Raw genomic sequence first — 23,775 nt, 5'->3', positions numbered from 1 at the left:
AGAAAAAATCACTATGAACAACAGTTAAAAGATATTGCATTCCATTACCTCTGAGACCACTATCAAATTGACAATGTTGCCCTGGTTCTCTTAATGTCTGTGGAGAATGTGGTTGTTTAGTAACTCCTAAGGAATTTTAATGGTACAATCACAGAACAAAGGAAAAGATTGGCAGTGATAACTTAAAAGAAACAAAGTCTATGAGGGATTACACCTCCATTTTTCTGAGATATAGTATTTGATGGAAAGATGGTTGCAGAATCACCGCTCAGAGTACATGTTGCTGCAGTCTCTTTGAACTTTTGAATGTTGTGGCAAGTGCACTTGGTAGTCACCGGGTTCTGTGACTGTGACTACCAGAGTGGCGGAATGGTGTATTTCGAGTAAATGATTTCTGCTGATGGTACTCCTAGTGGATTACTGTAATTTTAGGTTGACTCATGATAGCACCTTAATAACTTGAAAAGGGCCATAGAACTTTGTGATGAATTTCTTCATTTTGTCATTAGGGATATATGGGTTGTTAAACATCAGTCATTGCCCAACATTGTATTTCAGAAACGTATTCTTCCCCCTGTAGCCCCTTCTTGAATTTGTGTTGGCACACTTTAATTGCCTCCAAGTGGCCTTCAGTTTCCTTGTAAAAGCCCATATGGAGGAAAGGTGCTAGTGCTGATTGTGGCAAGGGAAAGTTGAAGGACATTTTCCTGCCATGTGTCACTTTGTAGGTGATTGTAGGTGAGAGTCCTATGTTCTCCTGCAGTTTGGATTCATGTGTTATTACTGCGTAAAGTATGGGTTTGTCATAGTTATTAAGTTCCTCATTTACATTTTGGCTGAGTGTCTTGCCAAAGATTCAGTGTGCTTGCTCAGTGTAACCAATGCTTCTAGATTGGTAATGACTAGTCTGTAATTTTTTTCTTGTTGAGGCTGCACTTGTTCTGACATGAAATTAAGTCACGATTTGCGACACTGACATGAGGTGTCCTGAATTTACATAGCCATTGGCTAATTGTAGAGTGACCAATGGTCTTAGCTCTTTAATTTAGTTATGGTTACCATTGCCAAGTACTGTGAGAAATGTTCAGTTATCATCAGGACATTTTTATTCTGTGTGGGAGCTTATGTTGAATGAGCCATAAATGCGTAGTCCAGTTATATGGAGTGATTTACCTCCTTCCAGTAAATGCTGTAATGGATTGCATTGTGAGTCTGACATAGCACTTGCCACAGAAACATTCTGGGACAACAGTTTGCTGGCCGCGTCGTTTCCTGGTATAGGATTTCATCGTGTGTTTTAAATTGAGACAGTGCCGTAAATTGTTGATATGTAAGCATTTTCATTTTTCCTTGCTCACTCTGACTTACTACAACACACACACTTCTCAGCTTAGACCACTGGTTTTATTATGCATTTTCACTAGTCTGTACTCAATCTCACAATCAGTGTTGAACTCATTGAGATGAGATGCAACAACCATCTTGTTAGTCTGCTTGTCACATCTTTGGAGACTAAGACTTCCAGACCAAGAGGAAAATAGATATTCAGCAATTTGAGACATACAAGTAATAGTGAATGTAAGTTATTCCATATACCACTCACAGAGTATATCCTTTTTTACTGCCTAGTAAGATCATTTGAAGTTAGTGCAGCTGGTGGTACACAATATGACAGGATGTTCTGTTGTGTCTATTTTCTGTGAAAGTGCACACACCCTAAAATTTTGTGTTAGAGCTGCTAGATAATCAACTACTAGTTTAAGGCTGTACAAAATGCTATGCTGCTTCCCATATACTGGTTGCATGTCTCTGGTGGGAACATGGTACTGCGTGACAGGCATTGGTGAAGGTGGTCCATTAGGACTGAATAATTCTGCATATTCTTAGAGTAGCACAGCCATAGCACTACTGTGTCAGCAGCTTTCTTCTTTTTTCAACGTGTCTTCATTTAATGCCATTAAGCTTGTCATGGGAATTCTTCCACTTCTTCGGAATTATAAATGTTTACAGGAATTAAGCAACACCCATCATGCTCTTGGGAATACAACATGCTACGGTATGCGAATGATTGCACCCTATTCAGTTCATTCATATCTGTTGACGGCTCAACAATCAACAATGTATCAGTCAGCTACAAGGCCCTTACATCTGTCCAAATTCTTTTTCCTCTTCTTTTGTGAAAGAAATCGTAGGTAGTGGTGTAAAATATGTGGGCATTTATAAGTTGGGGCAAATGGCCAGGATAAATGCCCGGGCAAATGTCCAAAATTCATAAATGTCCGGGCAGTTATAGGGGAAATAAATTCGACTATAAACATAACTATTTACATCTTGAATGAGGTCAGTTTTATCTTCACAGTATTGCAGTCATACGGAAATAGATAAAGAAAGGAGCAGAATAGAAAACTGTAGTCTGTCTCAAATGCTGCTAAATATGCTTTTTTTTCCAATTGAGAACTGTTAAACACAGGTCTGTTCACAAAATTGTTGAACTTTGTCGACAGAATTTTTCTGCACTTACCTTTTGCTTGTTGTGCATGGTCTCCTTCAAAACTCTCCTCCACAATTGGTACACTGCTCCCAATGCTGTTTCCGCTTCCAGAAGCTGTCTCGGTATCCCTCTTGCTGGATTGCGTGAAGTGCCGCCTGCAAATTTTGTTTTATCTCATCTAGCATTGCGAATCTTCATCCTTTCATTGGGGATTTCAACTTTCATCTCATCACCAGTTAAGATTCTCATAAGAAACATCATCTTCTCATTTGCACAATCCAAGAGCTTTTCACAAATTGCGAGGTGAATGTCTTTCTGGTTTTGACTCACGAACCATGGCATGAACTCAGTGGCGACAAGATGCATTCCAAGATGCTGTGTCAGGATTTCATAATTTGATCCAACTGAAATGTTACATTCTTCTGCAATCTCTTGGACAGTCAGTCTTCAATTGGCACGCACAATTTTGTTGACGTTCCTGAGATGAGCATCGTCGGTAGACATCGAAGGGCGTCCTGAACAAGGATCACCTCTAATTTCCGTCCTGCCGTTTTTAAATTGAGTGAACCGTTTGTAACAACGTGTATGGCTTAAGCACTCATAACTGCAGTCTTCCTACATCATTTGGTATGTCTATGTATAGATTTTTTTTTAGTTTCACACAAAATTTAATGCAGACATGTTGCTTCCTCTCTCTCCCTGCCACCTTGAAATTCGCGAACTGTGTGACTCAATGTTCTACTCAGTACAACACTGAATAATAACTGACAGACATACAACAATGAAACTTCTGGCAGTTAAACATTAAACACAAGCATGTGCAGGAGCGCCAACCGCATTTCGCTCTGACACACCATTGCTGTGAAATTATGAATGTTCCACAATTTTTTTGAACAGATCTCATACTTATAACTGTACGAGAGGGAGTAGAGGAGAGGAGAAGTGGTAAAAATAAAAAGGACATTATAAATAAGCAACTATCAGCAACACATTCTTCCTTGGTACAGCAAGTCAGAATGCTAGGGGAAAAAAACTACTTAGATTAGATTAGATTTCCTTTTCGTCTTAGTAATAATGCCAATGAATGATATACGTAGGTTTAAGTGTAAACATTTACTAACTTTTAATATCAGGAGTATTGTCCCATCCTTTATTTTAATTGGTAAATTATACATTTTAGTTTAAAATTTACTTTTTTTGTAAGTGCCCAGATTTTGGGCATTTATTAACTGCTTTGGTCAAGTTCCCAGCCAAATACCCATTTATAAATGTCCTGCCCACTGGACCTTTGCCCGACCGACATCACTAATCACAGGAGATGAACTTGAGGGGCCATGATCGTTGTTTAGCAATGGCGTTGAAGGTCGTTAACATCTGCTCACATTAGTTTGATATTGTCAGCTGTGTCACCACCTTCCAATGGTGCTTAGTGGCACCTTTCAGCTGATAGAACACTCTTATCCTAGCGCCTCCTGAAAATAATACGCATGCATTACCTCTCAACTTAAGTAGTGCTATATACAGCAGTTGGTCCTCTGACCCCTTACACAAGATCACTGCATTCCTCATAGTGTTAAAAAAAAACTTTGATTTTCCCTCCTGCTTTATTTCCTGCTTGGTGTTACCAATCCAGAAATTGTAAAGAACAATGTTTTGTGCTATGGCAAAACAGAAGAGCATGCTACAGATGTGGTATGTTAATTGGGGTGGCAATCATTGAAACAAAGGCATTTTTCCTTGCAGCAGGACCTACTCAAGAAATTTAATCAGCAACTTTATCCTCAGATTGTGAAAATATTCTGTTGACACCCACCTACATAGGGAGGAATGATCATCATAATAAAGTAAGAGAAATCAGAGCTCACACAAAAAGATTTAAGTGTTCATTTTTCCTGCACACTGTTAGAGATTTGAACGGTTGAGAAACAGCTTGAAGGTGGTTCAATTAACACTCTGGGTAATTGTGAAGAGGTAGATGTCGGGGAAGAACTGGGTTGTGAAGAGGCTCCACCTTTCTGATTACCCTCTTTTTGTTTAATTCCTCAGTCAAACTTTGGTTATATGCAATCAGCTGCAGTATTCTGTCATTTCTGTAATCTGTGGTTTTCATACCACATGTCTGCCTTGATAGCTGAGTGGTCAGTGCGACAGAATACCATGCTAAGGGGTCCGGGTTCAATCCCTGGCTGGGTCAGGGATTTTCTCTGCTCAGGGACTGGGTGTTGTGTTGTCTTCTTCATCCTCATCATAATCATAATCATCATCTCATCCCGATTGATGCGCAAGTTGCCAAAGTGGTGTCAACTAAAAAAACTTGCACCAGGCGACCGGTCTACCCGACGGGAGGCCCTAGCCACACAACATTTCATTTCCATACCACAATAATTCAGAAGTGAGCCACAGACCGTTGGTCACAGCTCAGTAAGTCATCATCCTCCATTGGTGACACAACGGAAAAGCAACAAGTTACGTATTTAGCTTTTTCTGTGTGCTTTCATAGTTTTATTCTTAAATTCCTTGTGCCTTTTTGTACTTAAGAGGTACAATCCACATTTTAGTAACTGTAAAGTGAAGATTCACACAGTCTGTAGTGAGTTGTCATTTGTTTTGAATGGCCAGCTGCACAGTTCAGTAAGGCACCATCCTCCATTAGCGACACACCAGTAATCTAGCAGGTTACATATTTAGTTTTGTAGTTAATTCTTAAGTTAGTAGTATTAGGGTGGATAGGATGTGTTCAATTCTGCTTGCTTACGCAGGAGGAGCTGACTGCAGTTCATGAACAGCTGAAGATGCTTCTGGCCATGGTCAGTTATCTTCATGCTGCTGCCTCAGGGTGTAGCAGTTATGGATAATATGGCACATCACACGGGACATCTCAGGTGTCTCTCATTTCGTCCATGGACTCTGATCCAGACACACCTCACAGTGATCTGATATGAGGGATCCGCCCCCACCACAAGGTGTGTGGTGGGTTGTAACGTGTTCGCATCACTCAAGGCAGAGTGTCAGTATGAAGGCTGGCCTTCTGGTCTTACCCATTCACACTATGAGTGAACAGGTGGCCACTCCTGCAGCAGGGTTCGAGCAGGCATACAGGGACAGGTGTTCGCTAGTTATGGAGGTCCAATGTTAAGCACGTTATAGAGCAGAATAGAGGTGAGGGAAATAGGGATAGGGTCCAGGGCTAGAAAGAAGTCTGATATTTACTTGGTATGTTTCATCCGAGGTGTGGAGAAGGCCCTGTCAAGGGTGCATGGTGACGTTGTCTGAAAGTTGTGGCTCACATCTGCCCCAATGACATCTGTCGTTTGGGTTTTGAGGCCATCCTTAGTTTGTACGGGCGACTGGCACAAGTGGTGAAGACTGGTGCCCTCCATTGCAGGGTGGAAGCAGCCCACAGTTTTTCAGCATCATACCTGAAGTTGATGGGTATGCTTTAGTTTGGAACCAAGTAGAGGATCTCAATCAAAGACTCTGTCGATTCCATGTCAGTCTTGGTTGCAAATTTTTGGACCTGCATTAAGGGGGTAGAGATTGTAGAACTCCTCATGATAGATCAGCTGTGCACTGCACAAAGGAAACAGCTGCTCAGACAGGAGAGTACTTGTGGAGTGGACATAGGGGATTTTTTAGGTGATATTTTGGGATCTCTGAACGCTCACCATTTGATATGCGGAGAGTGAAATCGGACGGTGTACAAATTAAAGACACTTTGACAGTCAAACTTTTAACAGTAAATTGCTGAAGCATTTGTAACACAGTTTTGTAACACAGTTCCTGAATTTACTGCCCTCCAGGAAAGTTTGTAACACTTACATCAGTTAGGAGTAGGTTTATTTTAAGTAACTGTGTATCTGCAATTTATGAAGTGTGCGTTCTGTGTTGTTTGAACTCCTTGATGTATGGCAAGAAAACTAGAGTTGTTGTTGTTGTTGTGGTCTTCAGTCCTGAGACTGGTTTGATGCAGCTCTCCATGCTACTCTATCCTGTGCAAGCTTTTTCATCTCCCAGTACCTACTGCAACCTACATCCTTCTGAATCTGCTTAGTGTATTCATCTCTTGGTCTCCCTCTACGATTTTTACCCTCCACGCTGCCCTCCAATACTAAATTGGTGATCCCTTGATGCCTCAGAACATGTCCTACCAACCGATCCCTTCTTCTGGTCAAGTTGGGCCACAAACTTCTCTTCTCCCCAATCCTATTCAATACTTCCTCATTAGTTATGTGATCTACCCATCTAATCTTCAGCATTCTTCTGTAGCACCACATTTCGAAAGCTTCTATTCTCTTCTTGTCCAAACTATTTATCGTCCATGTTTCACTTCCATACATGGCTACACTCCACACGAATACTTTCAGAAATGACTTCCTGACACTTAAATCAATACTGGATGTTAACAAATTTCTCTTCTTCAGAAACGCTTTCCTTGCCATTGCCAGCCTACATTTTATATCCTCTCTACTTCGACCATCATCAGTTATTTTGCTCCCCAAATAGCAAAACTCCTTTACTACTTTAAGTGCCTCATTTCCTAATCTAATTCCCTCAGCATCACCCGACTTAATTAGACTACATTCCATTATCCTTGTTTTGCTTTTGTTGATGTTCATCTTATATCCTCCTTTCAAGACACTGTCCATTCCATTCAACTGCTCTTCCAAGTCCTTTGCTGTCTCTGACAGAATTACAATGTCATCGGCGAACCTCAAAGTTTTTATTTCTTCTCCATGAATTTTAATACCTACTCTGAATTTTTCTTTTGTTTCCTTTACTGCTTCCTCAATATACAGATTGAACAACATCGGGGAGAGGCTACAACCCTGTCTTACTCCCTTCCCAACCACTGCTTCCCTTTCATGTCCCTCGACTCTTATAACTGCCATCTGGTTTCTGTACAAATTGTAAATAGCCTTTCGCTCCCTGTATTTTACCCCTGCCACCTTTAGAATTTGAAAGAGAGTATTCCAGTCAACATTGTCAAAAGCTTTCTCTAAGTCTACAAATGCTAGAAACGTAGGTTTGCCTTTCCTTAATCTTTCTTCTAAGATAAGTCGTAAGGTCAGTATTGCCTCACGTGTTCCAGTGTTTCTACGGAATCCAAACTGATCTTCCCCGAGGTTGGCTTCTACTAGTTTTTCCATTCGTCTGTAAAGAATTCGTGTTAGTATTTTGCAGCTGTGACTTATTAAGCTGATAGTTCGGTAATTTTCACATCTGTCAACACCTGCTTTCTTTGGGATTGGAATTATTATATTCTTCTTGAAGTCTGAGGGTATTTCGCCTGTTTCATACATCTTGCTCACCAGATGGTAGAGTTTTGTCAGGACTGGCTCTCCCACGGCCGTCAGTAGTTCCAATGGAATATTGTCTACTCCGGGGGCCTTGTTTCGACTCAGGTCTTTCAGTGCTCTGTCAAACTCTTCACGCAGTATCATATCTCCCATTTCATCTTCATCTACATCCTCTTCCATTTCCATAATATTGTCCTCAAGTACGTCGCCCTTGTATAGACCCTCTATATACTCCTTCCACCTTTCTGCTTTCCCTTCTTTGCTTAGAACTGGGTTTCCATCTGAGCTCTTGATATTCATACAAGTCATTCTCTTATCTCCAAAGGTCTCTTTAATTTTCCTGTAGGCGGTATCTATCTTACCCCTAGTGAGATAGGCCTCTACATCCTTACATTTGTCCTCTAGCCATCCCTGCTTAGCCATTTTGCACTTCCTGTCGATCTCATTTTTGAGACGTTTGTATTCCTTTTTGCCTGCTTCATTTACTGCATTTTTATGTTTTCTCCTTTCATCAATTAAATTCAATATTTCTTCCGTTACCCAAGGATTTCTACTAGCCCTCGTCTTTTTACCTACTTGATCCTCTGCTGCCTTCACTACTTCATCCCTCAAAGCTACCCATTCTTCTTCTACTGTATTTATTTCCCCCATTCCTGTCAATTGCTCCCTTATGCTCTCCCTGAATCTCTGTACAACCTCTGGTTCTTTTAGTTTATCCAGGTCCCATCTCCTTAAATTCCCACCTTTTTGCAGTTTCTTCAGTTTTAATCTACAGGTCATAACCAATAGATTGTGGTCAGAGTCCACATCTGCCCCTGGAAATGTCTTACAATTTAAAACCTGGTTCCTAAATCTCTGTCTTACCATTATATAATCAATCTGATACGTTTTAGTATCTCCAGGGTTCTTCCATGTATACAACCTTCTTTCATGATTCTTAAACCAAGTGTTAGCTATGATTATGTTGTGCTCTGTGCAAAATTCTACCAGGCGGCTTCCTCTTTCATTTCTGTCCCCCAATCCGTATTCACCTACTATGTTTCCTTCTCTCCCTTTTCCTACACTCGAATTCCAGTCACCCATGACTATTAAATTTTCGTCTCCCTTCACAATCTGAATAATTTCTTTTATTTCATCATACATTTCTTCAATTTCTTCGTCGTCTGCAGAGCTAGTTGGCATATAAACTTGTACTACTGTAGTAGGTGTGGGCTTCGTATCTATCTTGGCCACAATAATGCGTTCACTATGCTGTTTGTAGTAGCTTACCCGCATTCCTATTTTCCTATTCATTATTAAACCTACTCCTGCATTACCCCTATTTGATTTTGTGTTTATAACCCTGTAGTCACCTGACCAGAAGTCTTGTTCCTCCTGCCACCGAACTTCACTAATTCCCACTATATCTAACTTCAACCTATCCATTTCCCTTTTTAAATTTTCTAACCTACCTGCCCGATTAAGGGATCTGACATTCCACGCTCCGATCCGTAGAACGCCAGTTTTCTTTCTCCTGATAACAACATCCTCTTGAGTAGTCCCCGCCCGGAGATCCGAATGGGGGACTATTTTACCTCCGGAATATTTTACCCAAGAGGACGCCATCATCATGTAATCATACAGTAAAGCTGCATGCCCTCGGGAAAAATTACGGCTGTAGTTTCCCCTTGCTTTCAGCCGTTCGCAGTACCAGCACAGCAAGGCCGTTTTGGTTATTGTTACAAGGCCAGATCAGTCAATCATCCAGACTGTTGCCCTTGCAACTACTGAAAAGGCTGCTGCCCTCTTCAGGAACCACACGTTTGTCTGGCCTCTCAACAGATACCCCTCCGTTGTGGTTGCACCTACGGTACGGCTATCTGTATCGCTGAGGCACGCAAGCCTCCCCACCAACGGCAAGGTCCATGGTTCATGGGGGGGGAAAACTAGAGTTATGATATGTATATATATGAAAAAAGCAAAAGAATATGTTGAAATTTTAAATTATTGTAATATGAATATGTTTATGAAAGTTTTATGTTTGTTAAACGCTGGTTCACACTTAGGGCACTTGTATTTGTAACATGTAAATGCTGTAGGGAAGTCCCTCCGCAATGAAAGTGGCATGGCGTGATGTAAAAGGTGAGTTTGGTGGTCGAACTGAGTGGCTCCTTTGTGTGAATGGCATGCAATGTGTGGCTAGCCTTAGCACGATACACTTCGATGGTGCTCAGAAAGGCAATTGGAAGCTGCATTATAAGGGATTTGCCTCGGATGTGGGTCTGGCTGTTACTTGGTATTCACAGAATAATGTAATGGCTCTAATATGTTGAAAATCTGATGCCAAGAAGAGATTTTATAGAGCATTCGCACGTCAAGAGCCGTGAGTACAGTCAGCTGCCATTTCGTCTGCCACTAATCTTCGCCACTGCCTCACAGACTTCATACATTCAGTTAAGTAATATATATTGACGTGGAACAGTTAACTTTTGTGGTGTTTCAGTAATAATCACATAAAACGTCAATTCGTGTTCGAAACCATAACTTCAGTCCTAATCACGAATCTGTGCGGGGTCCTCACCAAAGTGCTACTAAAACTGAGTATCCTGATTTAAATGAACAATTCTGGCATTCATATGTTTAAAAGTGATATTTGGTCTAAAGTAAAAGGAGTAGAAAAAGTTAAAGTAAGAGTGAAATTTGCATGCTTTGTGTATGGACTACTACAAGTCAAATTGTTAAGGTACGGAGTTTAAATACAAAAAAGCTAAAACCATAAAAGTTATGTTGGATAGGTTTTTGCTAAAGTATCCTTAGTTTATCACAAAATATAGTTTTGTAGGATTACGGTGCAAGAGTTTGTTAATACTACTGCCAAGAATACCTGCTTCACAGGTGATTAAAATACAAGTACATATAAATCTTTAATGAACCGATTTGCAGTAGTACTGTTATAAGTGAAGTTATGAACATTTTTCCCCCCCATGAACCATGGACCTTGCCGTTGGTGGGGAGGCTTGCGTGCCTCAGCGATACAGATGGCCGTACCGTAGGTGCAACCACAACGGAGGGGTATCTGTTGAGAGGCCAGACAAACATGTGGTTCCTGAAGAGGGGCAGCAGCCTTTTCAGTAGTTGCAGGGGCAACAGTCTGGATGATAGACTGATCTGGCCTTGTAACACTAACCAAAACAGCCTTGCTGTGCTGGTACTGCGAATGGCTGAAAGCAAGGGGAAACTACAGCCGTAATTTTTCCTGAGGACATGCAGCTTTACTGTATGATTAAATGATGATGGCGTCCTCTTGGGTAAAATATTCCGGAGGTAAAATAGTCCCCCATTCGGATCTCCGGGCGGGGACTACTCAAGAGGACGTCGTTATCAGGAGAAAGAAAACTGGCATTCTACGAATCGGAGCGTGGAATGTCAGATCCCTTAATCGGGCAGGTAGGTTAGAAAATTTAAAAAGGGAAATGGATAGGTTAAAGTTAGATATAGTGGGAATTAGTGAAGTTCGGTGGCAGGAGGAACAAGACTTTTGGTCAGGTGATTACAGGGTTATAAATACAAAATCAAATAGGGGTAATGCAGGAGTAGGTTTAATAATGAATAAAAAAATAGGAGTGCGGGTTAGCTACTACAAACCGCATAGTGAACGCATTATTGTGGCCAAGATAGACACAAAGCCCATGCCTACTACAGTAGTACAAGTTTATATGCCAACTAGCTCTGCAGATGATGAAGAAATAGATGAAATGTATGACGAGATAAAAGAAATTATTCAGGTAGTGAAGGGAGACGAAAATTTAATAGTCATGGGTGACTGGAATTCGTCAGTAGGAAAAGGGACAGAAGGAAACATAGTAGGTGAATATGGATTGGGGGGAAGAAATGAAAGAGGAAGCCACCTTGTAGAATTTTGCACTGAGCATAACTTAATCATAGCTAACAGTTGGTTCAAGAATCATGAAAGAAGGTTGTATACCTGGAAGAATCCTGGAGATACTAAAAGGTATCAGATAGATTATATAATGGTAAGACAGAGATTTAGGAACCAGGTTTTAAATTGTAAGACATTTCCAGGGGCAGATGTGGATTCTGACCACAATCTATTGGTTATGAACTGCAGATTGAAACTGAAGAAACTTCAAAAAGGTGGGAATTTAAGGAGATGGGACCTGGATAAACTGAAAGAACCAGAGGTTGTAGAGAGTTTCAGGGAGAGCATAAGGGAACAATTGACAGGAATGGGGGAAAGAAATACAGTAGAAGAAGAATGGGTAGCTTTAAGGAATGAAATAGTGAAGGCAGCAGAGGATCAAGTAGGTAAAAAGACTAGGGCTAATAGAAATCCTTGGGTAACAGAAGAAATATTGAATTTAATTGATGAAAGGAGAAAACATAAAAATGCAGTAAATGAAGCAGGCAAAAAGGAATACAAACGTCTCAAAAATGAGATCGACAGGAAGTGCAAAATGGCTAAGCAGGGATGGCTAGAGGACAAATGTAAGGATGTAGAGGCTTGTCTCACTAGGGGTAAGATAGATACTGCCTACAGGAAAATTAAAGAGACCTTTGGAGAGAAGAGAACCACTTGTACGAATATCAAGAGCTCAGGTGGCAACCCAGTTCTAAGCAAAGAAGGGAAGGCAGAAAGGTGGAAGGAGTATATAGAGGGTTTATACAAGGGCGATGTACTTGAGGACAATATTATGGAAATGGAAGAGGATGTAGATGAAGATGAAATGGGAGATAAGATACTGCGTGAAGAGTTTGACAGAGCACTGAAAGACCTGAGTCGAAACAAGGCCCCGGGAGTAGACAACATTCCATTAGAACTACTGATGACCTTGGGAGAGCCAGTCATGACAAAACTCTACCATCTGGTGAGCAAGATGTATGAGACAGGCGAAATACCCACAGACTTCAAGAAGAATATAATAATTCCAATCCCAAAGAAAGTAGGTGTTGACAGATGTGAAAATTACCGAACTATCAGTTTAATAAGTCACAGCTGTAAAATACTAATGCGAATTCTTTACAGACGAATGGAAAAACTGGTAGAAGCGGACCTCGGGGAAGATCAGTTTGGATTCCGTAGAAATGTTGGAACACGTGAGGCAATACTAACCTTACGACTTATCTTAGAAGAAAGATTAAGAAAAGGCAAACCTACGTTTCTAGCATTTGTAGACTTAGAGAAAGCTTTTGACAACGTTAACTGGAATACTCTCTTTTAAATTCTGAAGGTGGCAGGAGTGAAATACAGGGAGCAAAAGGCTATTTACAATTTGTACAGAAACCAGATGGCAGTTACAAGAGTCGAGGGGCATGAAAGGGAAGCAGTGGTTGGGAAAGGAGTGAGACAGGGTTGTAGCCTCTCCCCGATGTTATTCAATCTGTATATTGAGCAAGCAGTAAAGGAAACAAAAGAAAAATTCGGAGTAGGTATTAAAATTCATGGAGAAGAAGTAAAAACTTTGAGGTTCGCCGATGACATTGTAATTCTGTCAGAGACAGCAAAGGACTTGGAAGAGCAGTTGAACGGAATGGACAGTGTCTTGAAAGGAGGATATAAGATGAACATCAACAAAAGCAAAACGAGGATAATGGAATGTAGTCAAATTAAATCGGGTGATGCTGAGGGGATTAGATTAGGAAATGAGACACTTAAAGTAGTAAAGGAGTTTTGCTATTTAGGGAGTAAAATGACTGATGATGGTCGAAGTAGAGAGGATATAAAATGTAGACTGGCAATGGCAAGGAAATCGTTTCTGAAGAAGAGAAATTTGTTAACATCGAGTATAGATTTAAGTGTCAGGAAGTCGTTTCTGAAAGTATTTGTATGGAGTGTAGCCATGTATGGAAGTGAAACATGGACGATAACCAGTTTGGACAAGAAGAGAATAGAAGCTTTCGAAATGTGGTGCTACAGAAGAATGCTGAAGATAAGGTGGGTAGATCACGTAACTAATGAGGAGGTATTGAATAGGATTGGGGAGAAGAGAAGTTTGTGGCACAACTTGACTAGAAGAAGGGATCGGTTGATAGGACATGTTTTGAGGCATCAAGGGATCACAAATTTAGCATTGGAGGGCAGCGTGGAGGGTAAAAATCGTAGAGGGAGACCAAGAAATCAATACACTAAGCAGATTCAGAAGGATGTAGGTTGCAGTAGGTACTGGGAGATGAAGAAGCTTGCACAGGATAGAGTAGCATGGAGAGCTGCATCAAACCAGTCTCAGGACTGAAGACCACAACAACAACAATGAACATTTTCAAAGATAGTGTAGTTTTTTACTTTTGCAATAATCAAAGAACCTTGGCTAATGGAACTATACCAATCCTCATCATATTGTCCTCCTATTAAGAAAAAAATGAATTATTATTGTTACTAAACAAAACTGCTATAAGCAGAGGAGCTTAATCATTGCATTTAAGATGTTATTCATCTTTATTTGTGTTATTCATGTCAGTCAAGATGGAAGTCCCTCATCTCCAAAATTAGTTCTGCACTTCATGCAGTGATGTTTCAGTATTTTGATTAAGTAATGCTATTGATTGTGGCTGTCATTAGTATGAACTCTGTGCAATTTTGCTCCCCATAATATACTGGTGCGTGTGTTATTGGTAACTGCTACTACACACAGTACAGAGTGCACTGTGTCAGTTTGTACCCTGTTTGCTCTTCATAGGGAAGTCTCAACAAAAGTAAATTCAATAACTAATAAACTATTTTCTCACATATGTATTTCCAAATTAATGTGCCTAATTAGGCTGGTGACCGTTCATTTTTTTTTCATTCACTTATAGTTTTACCACTTCTGTTAACTCCCAAGGTTAAGGCCCATTTGGTTTTATTGTCAACTGCACAAAATTTGAAATTATAGTCCGATACCCTTTTCCATTAGACACATGCTCTGTCGAACTTTGAAATCCTCTCAGAGCGTATCATTAACATGTTTCACGGCACATTAGTGTTATAAGTTGTCACATTTAAGTTCTTTGAACTGAAAGATGACTGAAACCCAAAGTAGAAGTCTGTGAAATATTTAGCGAGACATGGAATTTGTATAAAAAACATAGGTTAGATGACATACTGGGATAGACTGTTTGTTGCAGTCAACAAAAATATAGTTTCTGTTAAGGTAGAAATTGAGCCTAAGTGCAAAGTTATCTGGATGCGAGGAACAGGTATAGGTGGACCCAAGTTAATTATTGTATCTTTTTATCGGCTACCTGAATGTGTTGTGACCGTTTTAGATCATCCAAGGAAAGTCTAAGTTCAGTAGCACGAAAATTACTAAATCGAGCATTGTTAGTTGGATGTGATGTTAACCTGCTGAATACAGACTGGGATGTCTGTGGATTCATTGCTGGTGGTATGGGCAGACAGTCTTGTGAAATACTCTTGCACTGATTTTCCGAAAACTGAATTGAGCAGCTAGTTCGACAGCCCATGTGCAATGGAAATGATTCAGGCCTTGTAAGTACAAACGGACATGACCTTATTGACAGTGTCAGTATAGTGGTAGGGATTAGTGATCATGATGTCAACATAGCAGCAAAGGTCACTGAAGTTAATAATTTCATAAAGAAAGCTAGAAGAGTGTTTTTGCTGGAAAGAGCAGATATGTAGTTGTTATCATCCTACTTAGACAATGAATGGATATCATTTAGTTCCAATATGGTGGACATAGAGGAATTATGGGCAAAGTTGAAACTGATTGCAACTCATGATGTGGAGAAGCATGTGTCAAAGAAGTGGATTAAGGATGGAAAAGATCCATCATTGTTTAATAACAAAATTATGAAAATGCTGAGGAAGCACAGACTGTTGCGTTCTCGGTTCAAATGATGAGTGGTAAAAATTTATAGAAATTTGTGCATCTGTAAAAAGGTCCAAATGCAGAGCATATAGCAATTTCCATCATTACACTGTAAAATAAGGTCACAGCATGAAGTGTAAAGCAACTTCCACTTTCATACCTTAACGAAAGATGCAGGAAAATTGTGATACTGTTTAAAATCGCTAAGCGGGTTGAAGGCCTCTATCCACTCATTGACCAGTCTGATGTAGCAGTAGAAGAAGGCATAAGGAAAGCTGAAGTTTTAAATTTCGCATTTAATAAGTCATCCATGCAGGACGATTGTGCAAACATATCGTCATTTGATTGTCATATAGGCTCCTGAGTGGAGGACATAGTAATGGATATCCCATGCATAGAGAAGCAACTGAAGGAGTTGAATCTCTAGGACCAGATATAATCCCAGTTCAGTTTTACAGAGAATACTCTACAGCATTGGCCACTTTACTTAGCTTGTATTTATTGCGAATCTCTGGCCTGGTGCAAATTTTCAAATGACTGGAAAAATGTACAGGTGACTGTATGTAAGTAGACTAAAAGAATAAACCCCCAAAATTACAGACCAATGTCCTTAATATTGGTTTTCTGCTGAATTCTTGAACGTATTCTGAGTCAGAGAATAATACATTTCCTTGAGTCTGAAAAGCTTCTTTCCACAAGTCAGCATGGGTTTAGAAAGCATCTCACATATGAAACTCAGTTTGCCCTTTTATCACATGACATAATGTGGACCCTGGATGATGGGCAACAAGTAGATTCTGTATTTCTAGATTTCTGGAAAGCATTTGATATTGTGTCCCGCTGGAGAGAGACTATTAATAAAGGTATGAGCATACAGAATAGGTTCTCAGATATGTGAGTGGCTCAAAGACTTCCTAAGTTGTAGACCCAGTACACTGTCCTCAATGGAAAGTGTTCATCAGAGACAGAGGAGTACTCCAAGGAAATTTGGTAGGACTACTCTTATTCTCTAAATACATAAATGATCTAGCGGACAGGGCGATCAGGAATCTGCGACTGTGTGCAAATGACACTGTGGTTCACAGGAAGGTGTCAGTGTTGAGTAACTCTAGCAGGGTACAAGATGACTTGGATGAATGTCTAGTAGGTGTGCAAAATTTCTAGTAGATGTGCTAAATGGCAGTTTGCTTTCTATATGTAGAAAAATGTAAATTAATACAGGTGAGTAGCAGAAAAACAACTCTTAATGTTCAAATGCAGCATTAGTAGTGTCCTATTTGAAACACGTGTTGATTAAATATCTTGGTGTAATGTTGCAAAGCGATATGAAATAGGATCAGCATGTGAGGACAGTAGTGAAGGCGAATGGTCTGCTGTGGTTTTTTGGGAGAATTTTGAGAAAGCGTAACTCATCTATAAATGAGACTTTGTATAGAATACTGGGGTGACCCATTTTTGAGTACTACTTGAATGTTTGGAATCTGCACCAGGGTTGATTAAAGGAAGACATCAATGGATTCAGAGGCCTGCTGCTAGAATTGTTAAGGGTAGGTTCAATCAACACACAAATATTACTGAGATGCTTCGTGAACTCAAGTGGGAATCCTTTGAAGGAAGACGACTTTCTTTTCACAAAACACTGTTGATAAAATTTAGAGAAGCAGCATTAGAAGCTTCCTGCAGAGCTATCGTACTACTGCCAATGTACAGTTTGCATAAGGTCCACAAAGATAAGAGAAATTAGGGTTCTTATGGAGGCAAATATGCAGTCGTATTTCCATCACTCTATTTGCACGTGGAACAGAAAAGGGAATAACTAGTAGAGGCACAAAGACTTGCAGAGTGTAGATGTAGATGCAGATATTGTCAGTGTTCTGTCTACTGCCCTCTGCCTACTCCTGGTATACCATGTCCCATTTCTCCATATCTGCTATTCCAATGTATCTTCATTTCATTAATGGCTAGTTGTAGTGCTTACTTTTCAGCAATAACCAAGTGATCTTTGTATATATATAGGCACACACACAATCTACTTATAGCTTTCTCTTTCTGTGTTAGATGAAAGAATTTGAAATTTGGGCCACTGACGTAATCAAAGTTACTATTTCTTATCCCTAACATTTGTCACTTCTTTCGTGTACCTTAGTAGAATAGTTGTAGTAATGCACAGAGATGGAAAAAATAGACAAACATGAATAAGAAACAAAATTACTGGTGAATTAGTCAGTTGCCACTGTTAGCACATTTCATCTGCCTGTCTGGAATGTTTATTGGTTTTCAGTTGCTGGTAGAATGTATTTTTTGTTGTACAGTTGTTGTTACAGTTTTATTTTTAGCTACATTAACACACAAGCTGACCGTGGGAACCTTGTGTTTTCATGATAAAATAAAATGCTTATGTAACTATTAAAACAGCAGCAGCAAACAAAATAAGTGTTTTAACATGTCTAATATTATAGTAAACAAGAAAACAGAATCAGAAACCTTGACAGGCTGTGTAAAGTATGGTACATATAAAACTAACAGCAGGAAACTACTCTCGACAATACTAGAGATAGAATAATGAGTAAAAACCTACTAAAGGTAGCACATGAATGTTGCAGCATGTATGGTTAAAACAAAAATAAAGACACTGTTTTTTGTACAATAATGGTATGAAATTGCTATAATGTTATGTCAGAGAAGTACATTCTTAGTAACTGTACTGTTTTCTATGCACAGCTATAAAGCGTTTCCAGAAACTTCTGCATTGTGTTGTGCCGGAGACAACTATGCAGAAAGAACACATACAAACTGTTGTTGTCTGGATGCTCATGAAACACGTATCTGAACCACCTAAAAAGAGTATTGCTGTCCTCCAGTGGCTCATTGGTGAGTTTTTAAAGGGTAAATAGTATAATTTGTTGTTAATGATGGCCAGCCGGTGTGGCCATGCGGTTCTAGGCGCTTCAGTCTGGAACCGCGTGACTGCTATGGTTGCAGGTTTGAATCCTGCCTCGGGCATGGATGTGTGTGATGTCCTTAGGTTAGTTAGGTTTAAGTAGTTCTCAAGTTCTAGGGGATTGATGACCACAGATGTTAAGTCCCATAGTGCTCAGAGCCATTTGAACCATTTTTTTTGTTAATGATGTAAAAGATTTAATGATGAAACAGTTGGCTGATTATATAGACATTGGTGATGGGGGTTCACTTTTGGCCTTAGTTCATAAATTGAACTTAAGTTCAGGAATCCACTCTGTTGTGGAACTCTAAACTTGGATCAACTGAACAAGATGATCTAAATTAGCATGAAACACACTTTGCAACACCATCAAAATTAGCTATCAAAACATTTATGGAGCTTTGGCTGCAGATACTAACTGTGCATTTTAGTTTCACAGTATATATTATTGACATTGTCAAAAACTGATGAAGTTACTATGGCCAACAAAGGAAAGATGTGCTAAGAAGTTGCCACTGACTTTAACCCACAGGACATAGGAACAAATCATAACAAGAAAAATTTGAAAACTTGTTATGACAATGTAAAGAAAAGAACCAAGAAAGCATTCACACATGACAAGATATAATTTCATGCAATCATTTACAATTATAAGTGGCGTTCAAAAAGAAACAAGCTGGAGGCATAATTACAGAAACCAGTACCTGTATCTTAGAAGTATTGATGCTGGCTGTTGAGACACTTGTCCCAATGTGACACAAGGTGGTGAATGGCTGTCTCATAAAATTCCTAGGGCTGTGATGTTAACCAGTTCTGTATGTAAAGCTGGACATCGTCGTCCGAGGTGAATCGTTTGCCCCTCAGATCCTTTTTAAGGTGATCAAAAATGGCCCCCTTCTGATTCACTTTCTGCAGCACAGGACAACAGTGATCACCCTTCACCAAGCGATCAAATCAAAACAACTAGGCAGTCTCACCTGTGGGGTCATTCTGCTCCATGACAATGCAAAGCCTCATACGGCCAACACAGTCGCGGCACTCCTGCAGAAATTCAAATGGGAGGCCCTTGGCCACCCTCCACACAGTCTGGGCCTTTCTTCCTGTGATTATGCCAGTTTTGGTTCGCTTAAAAAGGCTCTGAGGGGCAAACAATTCACCTTGGATGACAACGTCCAGCTGTATGTGTGGAACTGCTTAACATTGCAGCTCCGGGAATTTTATGAGACAGCCACTCACCGCCTTGTGTCACAATGGGACAAGTGTCTCAACAACAAGAGTCAATACTTCTAACATGTTTCTGTAATTATGCCTCCAACTCGTTTCTTTTTGAACGCCCCTTATATTACATTCCATCTTTAAGTAATTACGTGTGGTGTGTAAAATCAACCCAAAACACTATCAAAACTTTTCAAGGCTGAAGTCCATGAAACTAGAGGCAATAATTTGTCAGGCCTGCTGTTACAGTAAATGGACAGTAGCTGATTCCAGCCCTGAAGCAACAATTTTTTTCTTATTTCCAACTGTTGTGATACTGACGTGGATTTTCATTCCGAATCTACACATGTTGGCTTATATACATATTAATATGCTCGGATTAATTTTTTGAGACAAATTTGCTGTTTAAAAGATAGTGTTAATGTTACTCATTATGTCGTTGTTCATTCCGTGTTCTGAAAAAATTCAAATAACTCTGAAGGTTGCATTTCATTGTCAATATCAGTAAATGAGTAGACAATTGTAACTTCAAATGAAAATGTTGTTGTTCTTGTTGACGACAGTGAAAATTAAGATGAAGGAGTGTGTGTTCACATTGAGCTGGTAAGAATGGTAATGTAAGATAGCTGTGACATGTGTTTTGAACTGAATTTAACCCCTATTGATAGGCAAATGAGCAACATGCAAGCCGGATTCTGTGATAGGGCCAATGGGGTCACACACATGTCCACAAAATTAAAAAAAAAAATTTAAAAAAATATAGAAATTGTTCTTAATGTGAAATACCAGTTTCAGAATACAAACATTAAATAAAAGTAAGTACATGTTTGCAAAAAATGAAGATTGATAATATTTAAAGTACATAGTGAAGAACTAGAACTAAAGATATGAAAAGAAAATTGGATTTCAGACCCTTTGTAAATCTTTTTCAATTTTTCAACTGTTTTTATGCAAATATGTTGTTAATAAACACTGCCGTCATTGCAATGTGACTTCTTTTAGATTCATTTTGCGGTGGCATTGAAATTTCTTCGTAAACTCTTCTCCTAACAAATACAGTTCATATTTTTACTTTTAATCGTAAGTTTAACAACTCAGCATTTTGCAAATTAATAAACATTGCTGGATGTGAAAGGAGTGGCAAGTGGGGAAAAAACAGTTCCAAGGACTCAGGTTCCTCTGGACTGTACTACAGGATGCAGCCATTGAGCCACTGAACCAGTCTTCATGCGATCACTGATTGATAAGTATCACTTTGCTAATTGAATTACATATGAATCATCCAATGTTCAATTATAAAAAATCATTTTCTCACCTACCATCATAGATTTGCATGAAACTTTACGAATTTGTTCTCTTTATGGAGATAAGTAACCATAGCAAATTTTAGCACTTTGTTTTCCTCTGTTTCCATTTTATGGCATTTCAAAGTTTGAAAGTTCTATAATTTTTAACAATGTGATGGCATGAAACATGTGCTAATATTTTGGAGATAAAGGACCATTTCTTTATTTATCATCCAAACTCTGTGATGTTTTGTGTTTATCTGCTCAGTAGCATAAGAATTGTTAAAATAATAAATAAGTAAATAAAAAATATGTCATAGCTTTACATAAAACCACCGGGACAGGATAAAAAGTATATTTGCATCTTTGTAGTTTATATTGTAATTAAAAAAAAAACCACCACCATTATATCGAATATCACATGAAGGAAATGGAATAGCTTTTCTTTCCAAAATAATCCTCAAAGCATGGATTCTCTCTTCAACAGATAATAATTTTTAATTTTTTCATGAGAACCTATAATAACCCACAGAAATATCAAAGGTCCTGAGCAACATATTTTTGGAAGAGAAATTGTAAGTGATTCATTTTACGGAAGAACCTTGCTCAACCTCTGATACTGAAAAGAGTCAAGTTACTTCAATTTTTCAAACAACAGAACATATAGTAGATTAATATGTAGCAGTAATATTATTTTTTTCAGAATAGAAAGAAAGGAAGAAATAAAGGAGGAAGGTAGGTAGGTAGGTAGGGCTTTTAACATCCTCCCGACACCTAGGTGATTAGAGATGGAATACAAGCTCAGAATGTTTCAAATGGACTCTGTGACGGTCTTGGCTGCAGATTTCTAGACCTGCATTATTGGATGGGGGTTTGTAGGACTCCCATTGATAGGTCAGGAGTGCACTACATAAAGGAAGCAACTATTCTGGTAGCAGAGTACTTGTGGAGTGCACATGAAGGTTTTTTAGGCTAACGGTAGTCTGATGTAATCAGATGAACGCTCGCCAATCGATATGTAGCAAAGGAAGTCAGACCATGTTTAGGGTAGACACTTCGACTGTCAAAATTTTTTCAGTATAACTGTCAAAGTATCCGTAAAAAAAGTTCCCGAGTTTCCTGATCTCCGGGAAAGCTCCCGTGTTCAAATTATTCTTGGGACCCAGAGCTGGCTGAAGCCTGAATTGGAAAGCTCTGAGATATTTAGCCGGTTATGGAACATGTATCAGAAAGACAGATTAGAGGCCGTAGGAGGGGAAGTGTTCATTGCAGTTGACAAAAATATTGTGTCTATTCAGGTTGAAGTGGAGTACAACAGTGAAGCTATCTGGTCACGTATAACAGGTGTAGGTGAAACTAAGTTAATTGCTGGATGTTTTTACTAGCCACCTGAATCCGCTGTGACATTTCTAGAGTCATTGAAAAAAGGTCTATTGTCGATAATGCGCAAGTACCCAGATCATGCAGTACTAACTAGAGGTGACTTAACCTACCAATTATAGACTCTGATGCCTATGGATTCATTGTGGGGGGAGAGTAATGCGAAATACTTTTGAACAAGTTTTCTGAAAACTAGATCGAAAAGAATATTTTGAACTTCAGCAGTGTGGGAGTAGGCTTATTTACATATTTTTTGCATTAATGACAAGTTCTTTAGTATTTGCTTCTTTTTCAACATGTATGTGGTTAGAACAAAACCGTGGTTTTGTAATGTCACTAGGTTTTGAACTGATGATCGCAGTTGCACTTGCCTTGATCCATGAAATTTTGTGTCATAGATGATCGTAGTTCACAGCAATAAAATTTGAAATTAAATTTTATGCAATGCAGATTTCAGAGTTCATCTTGATGAGAGTACTTTCTCTGTGCTAGTCATAAGATCAGCTGCTTTATACAATCGACCCTTAATATTCATGTCCTTTCTTTCTTTTGTTAAAAGTGAAATTTCTGGAGATAACGTAATGTTATTTAAATTTGCTGAATGTAAGCATCAGGCCAAATGTAAAGTAGTACTTTAATTGTTGTACTTTCTTCTGCTCTCCCCCCTGCAGATCTGGGGGTTAGGATAGGCCCGAGGTATTTCTGTCTATCGTAAGAGGCGACTAAAAGGAGTCTCACACTTTTCAGCCTTATCAGTTCAGGTCCCATTTTATGGTTTGACCTACCACTTTCCAAATTCTACAGAAGTGCAGGCCATATGAGGAACGATGCCTTACGTGATGCACGAGTTATCCATAGTGCCCTTAGATTTAAGCTCCTGAACCTCTTGTCGTCATGGCTTTGCATCTCCACCTGCAATTCTACTATATGGGTGAGGACACTTTCTGGCATATGTCATCTTCTTCCGTTGTCTCCTGTCCTCTTTCGCTCCCATAACAATATTGGACTTATCTGTGCCCAATATCCAGCATGGTAGCCAGTCTGTTGTAGTGGAGCTGTCATGTACCCATTTGGTGGTAGCCCCCTGACAACGCAGGGCCTGGCACTGCTGATGCCTGAGCTGTAAACTCCCCACATATGCCAAGGAGTAGATGCCTGTCTTCCTGGGGCATCAACTCCCGCCAATGGTCATCATGCTGTGTGGCGCCCATGGGGGAGCCCCTGATTGGAGTGGGTGGCATAGGGTGGATGACCCGCAATGAAGCAGACTGTCATCTCTTGCTGGTGACTGTACAGCACCAGCAGTCTCTAAGAAGGGCAAAATTGAGTACAATGCTGACAGGTATGATCCTAAATC

The 23,775-nt window shown here is 39.6% G+C and overlaps 1 protein-coding gene across 4 annotated transcripts in view; it reads left to right on the top strand.

Annotated features, from left to right (window-relative positions):
- LOC126483972 (centromere protein I-like) overlaps window positions 1-23,775 on the top strand; it is a 393,190-nt gene that overhangs the window by 18,196 nt on the left and 351,219 nt on the right. For all 4 annotated transcript variants that reach the window (XM_050107290.1, XM_050107282.1, XM_050107275.1 and 1 more), the window contains exon 3: window positions 18,318-18,467. In XM_050107290.1, coding sequence (XP_049963247.1) covers window positions 18,318-18,467 — 150 coding nt within the window. The remainder of the gene's footprint in view (window positions 1-18,317; window positions 18,468-23,775) is intronic.

This window comes from Schistocerca serialis, chromosome 1 (genome assembly GCF_023864345.2).
Source record: "Schistocerca serialis cubense isolate TAMUIC-IGC-003099 chromosome 1, iqSchSeri2.2, whole genome shotgun sequence".
In the NCBI taxonomy this organism is placed as follows: Eukaryota; Metazoa; Arthropoda; class Insecta; order Orthoptera; family Acrididae; genus Schistocerca; species Schistocerca serialis.
The sequence above is the reverse complement of the archived record's forward strand: the minus strand, read 5'-3'. Positions and strand labels throughout refer to the sequence as shown.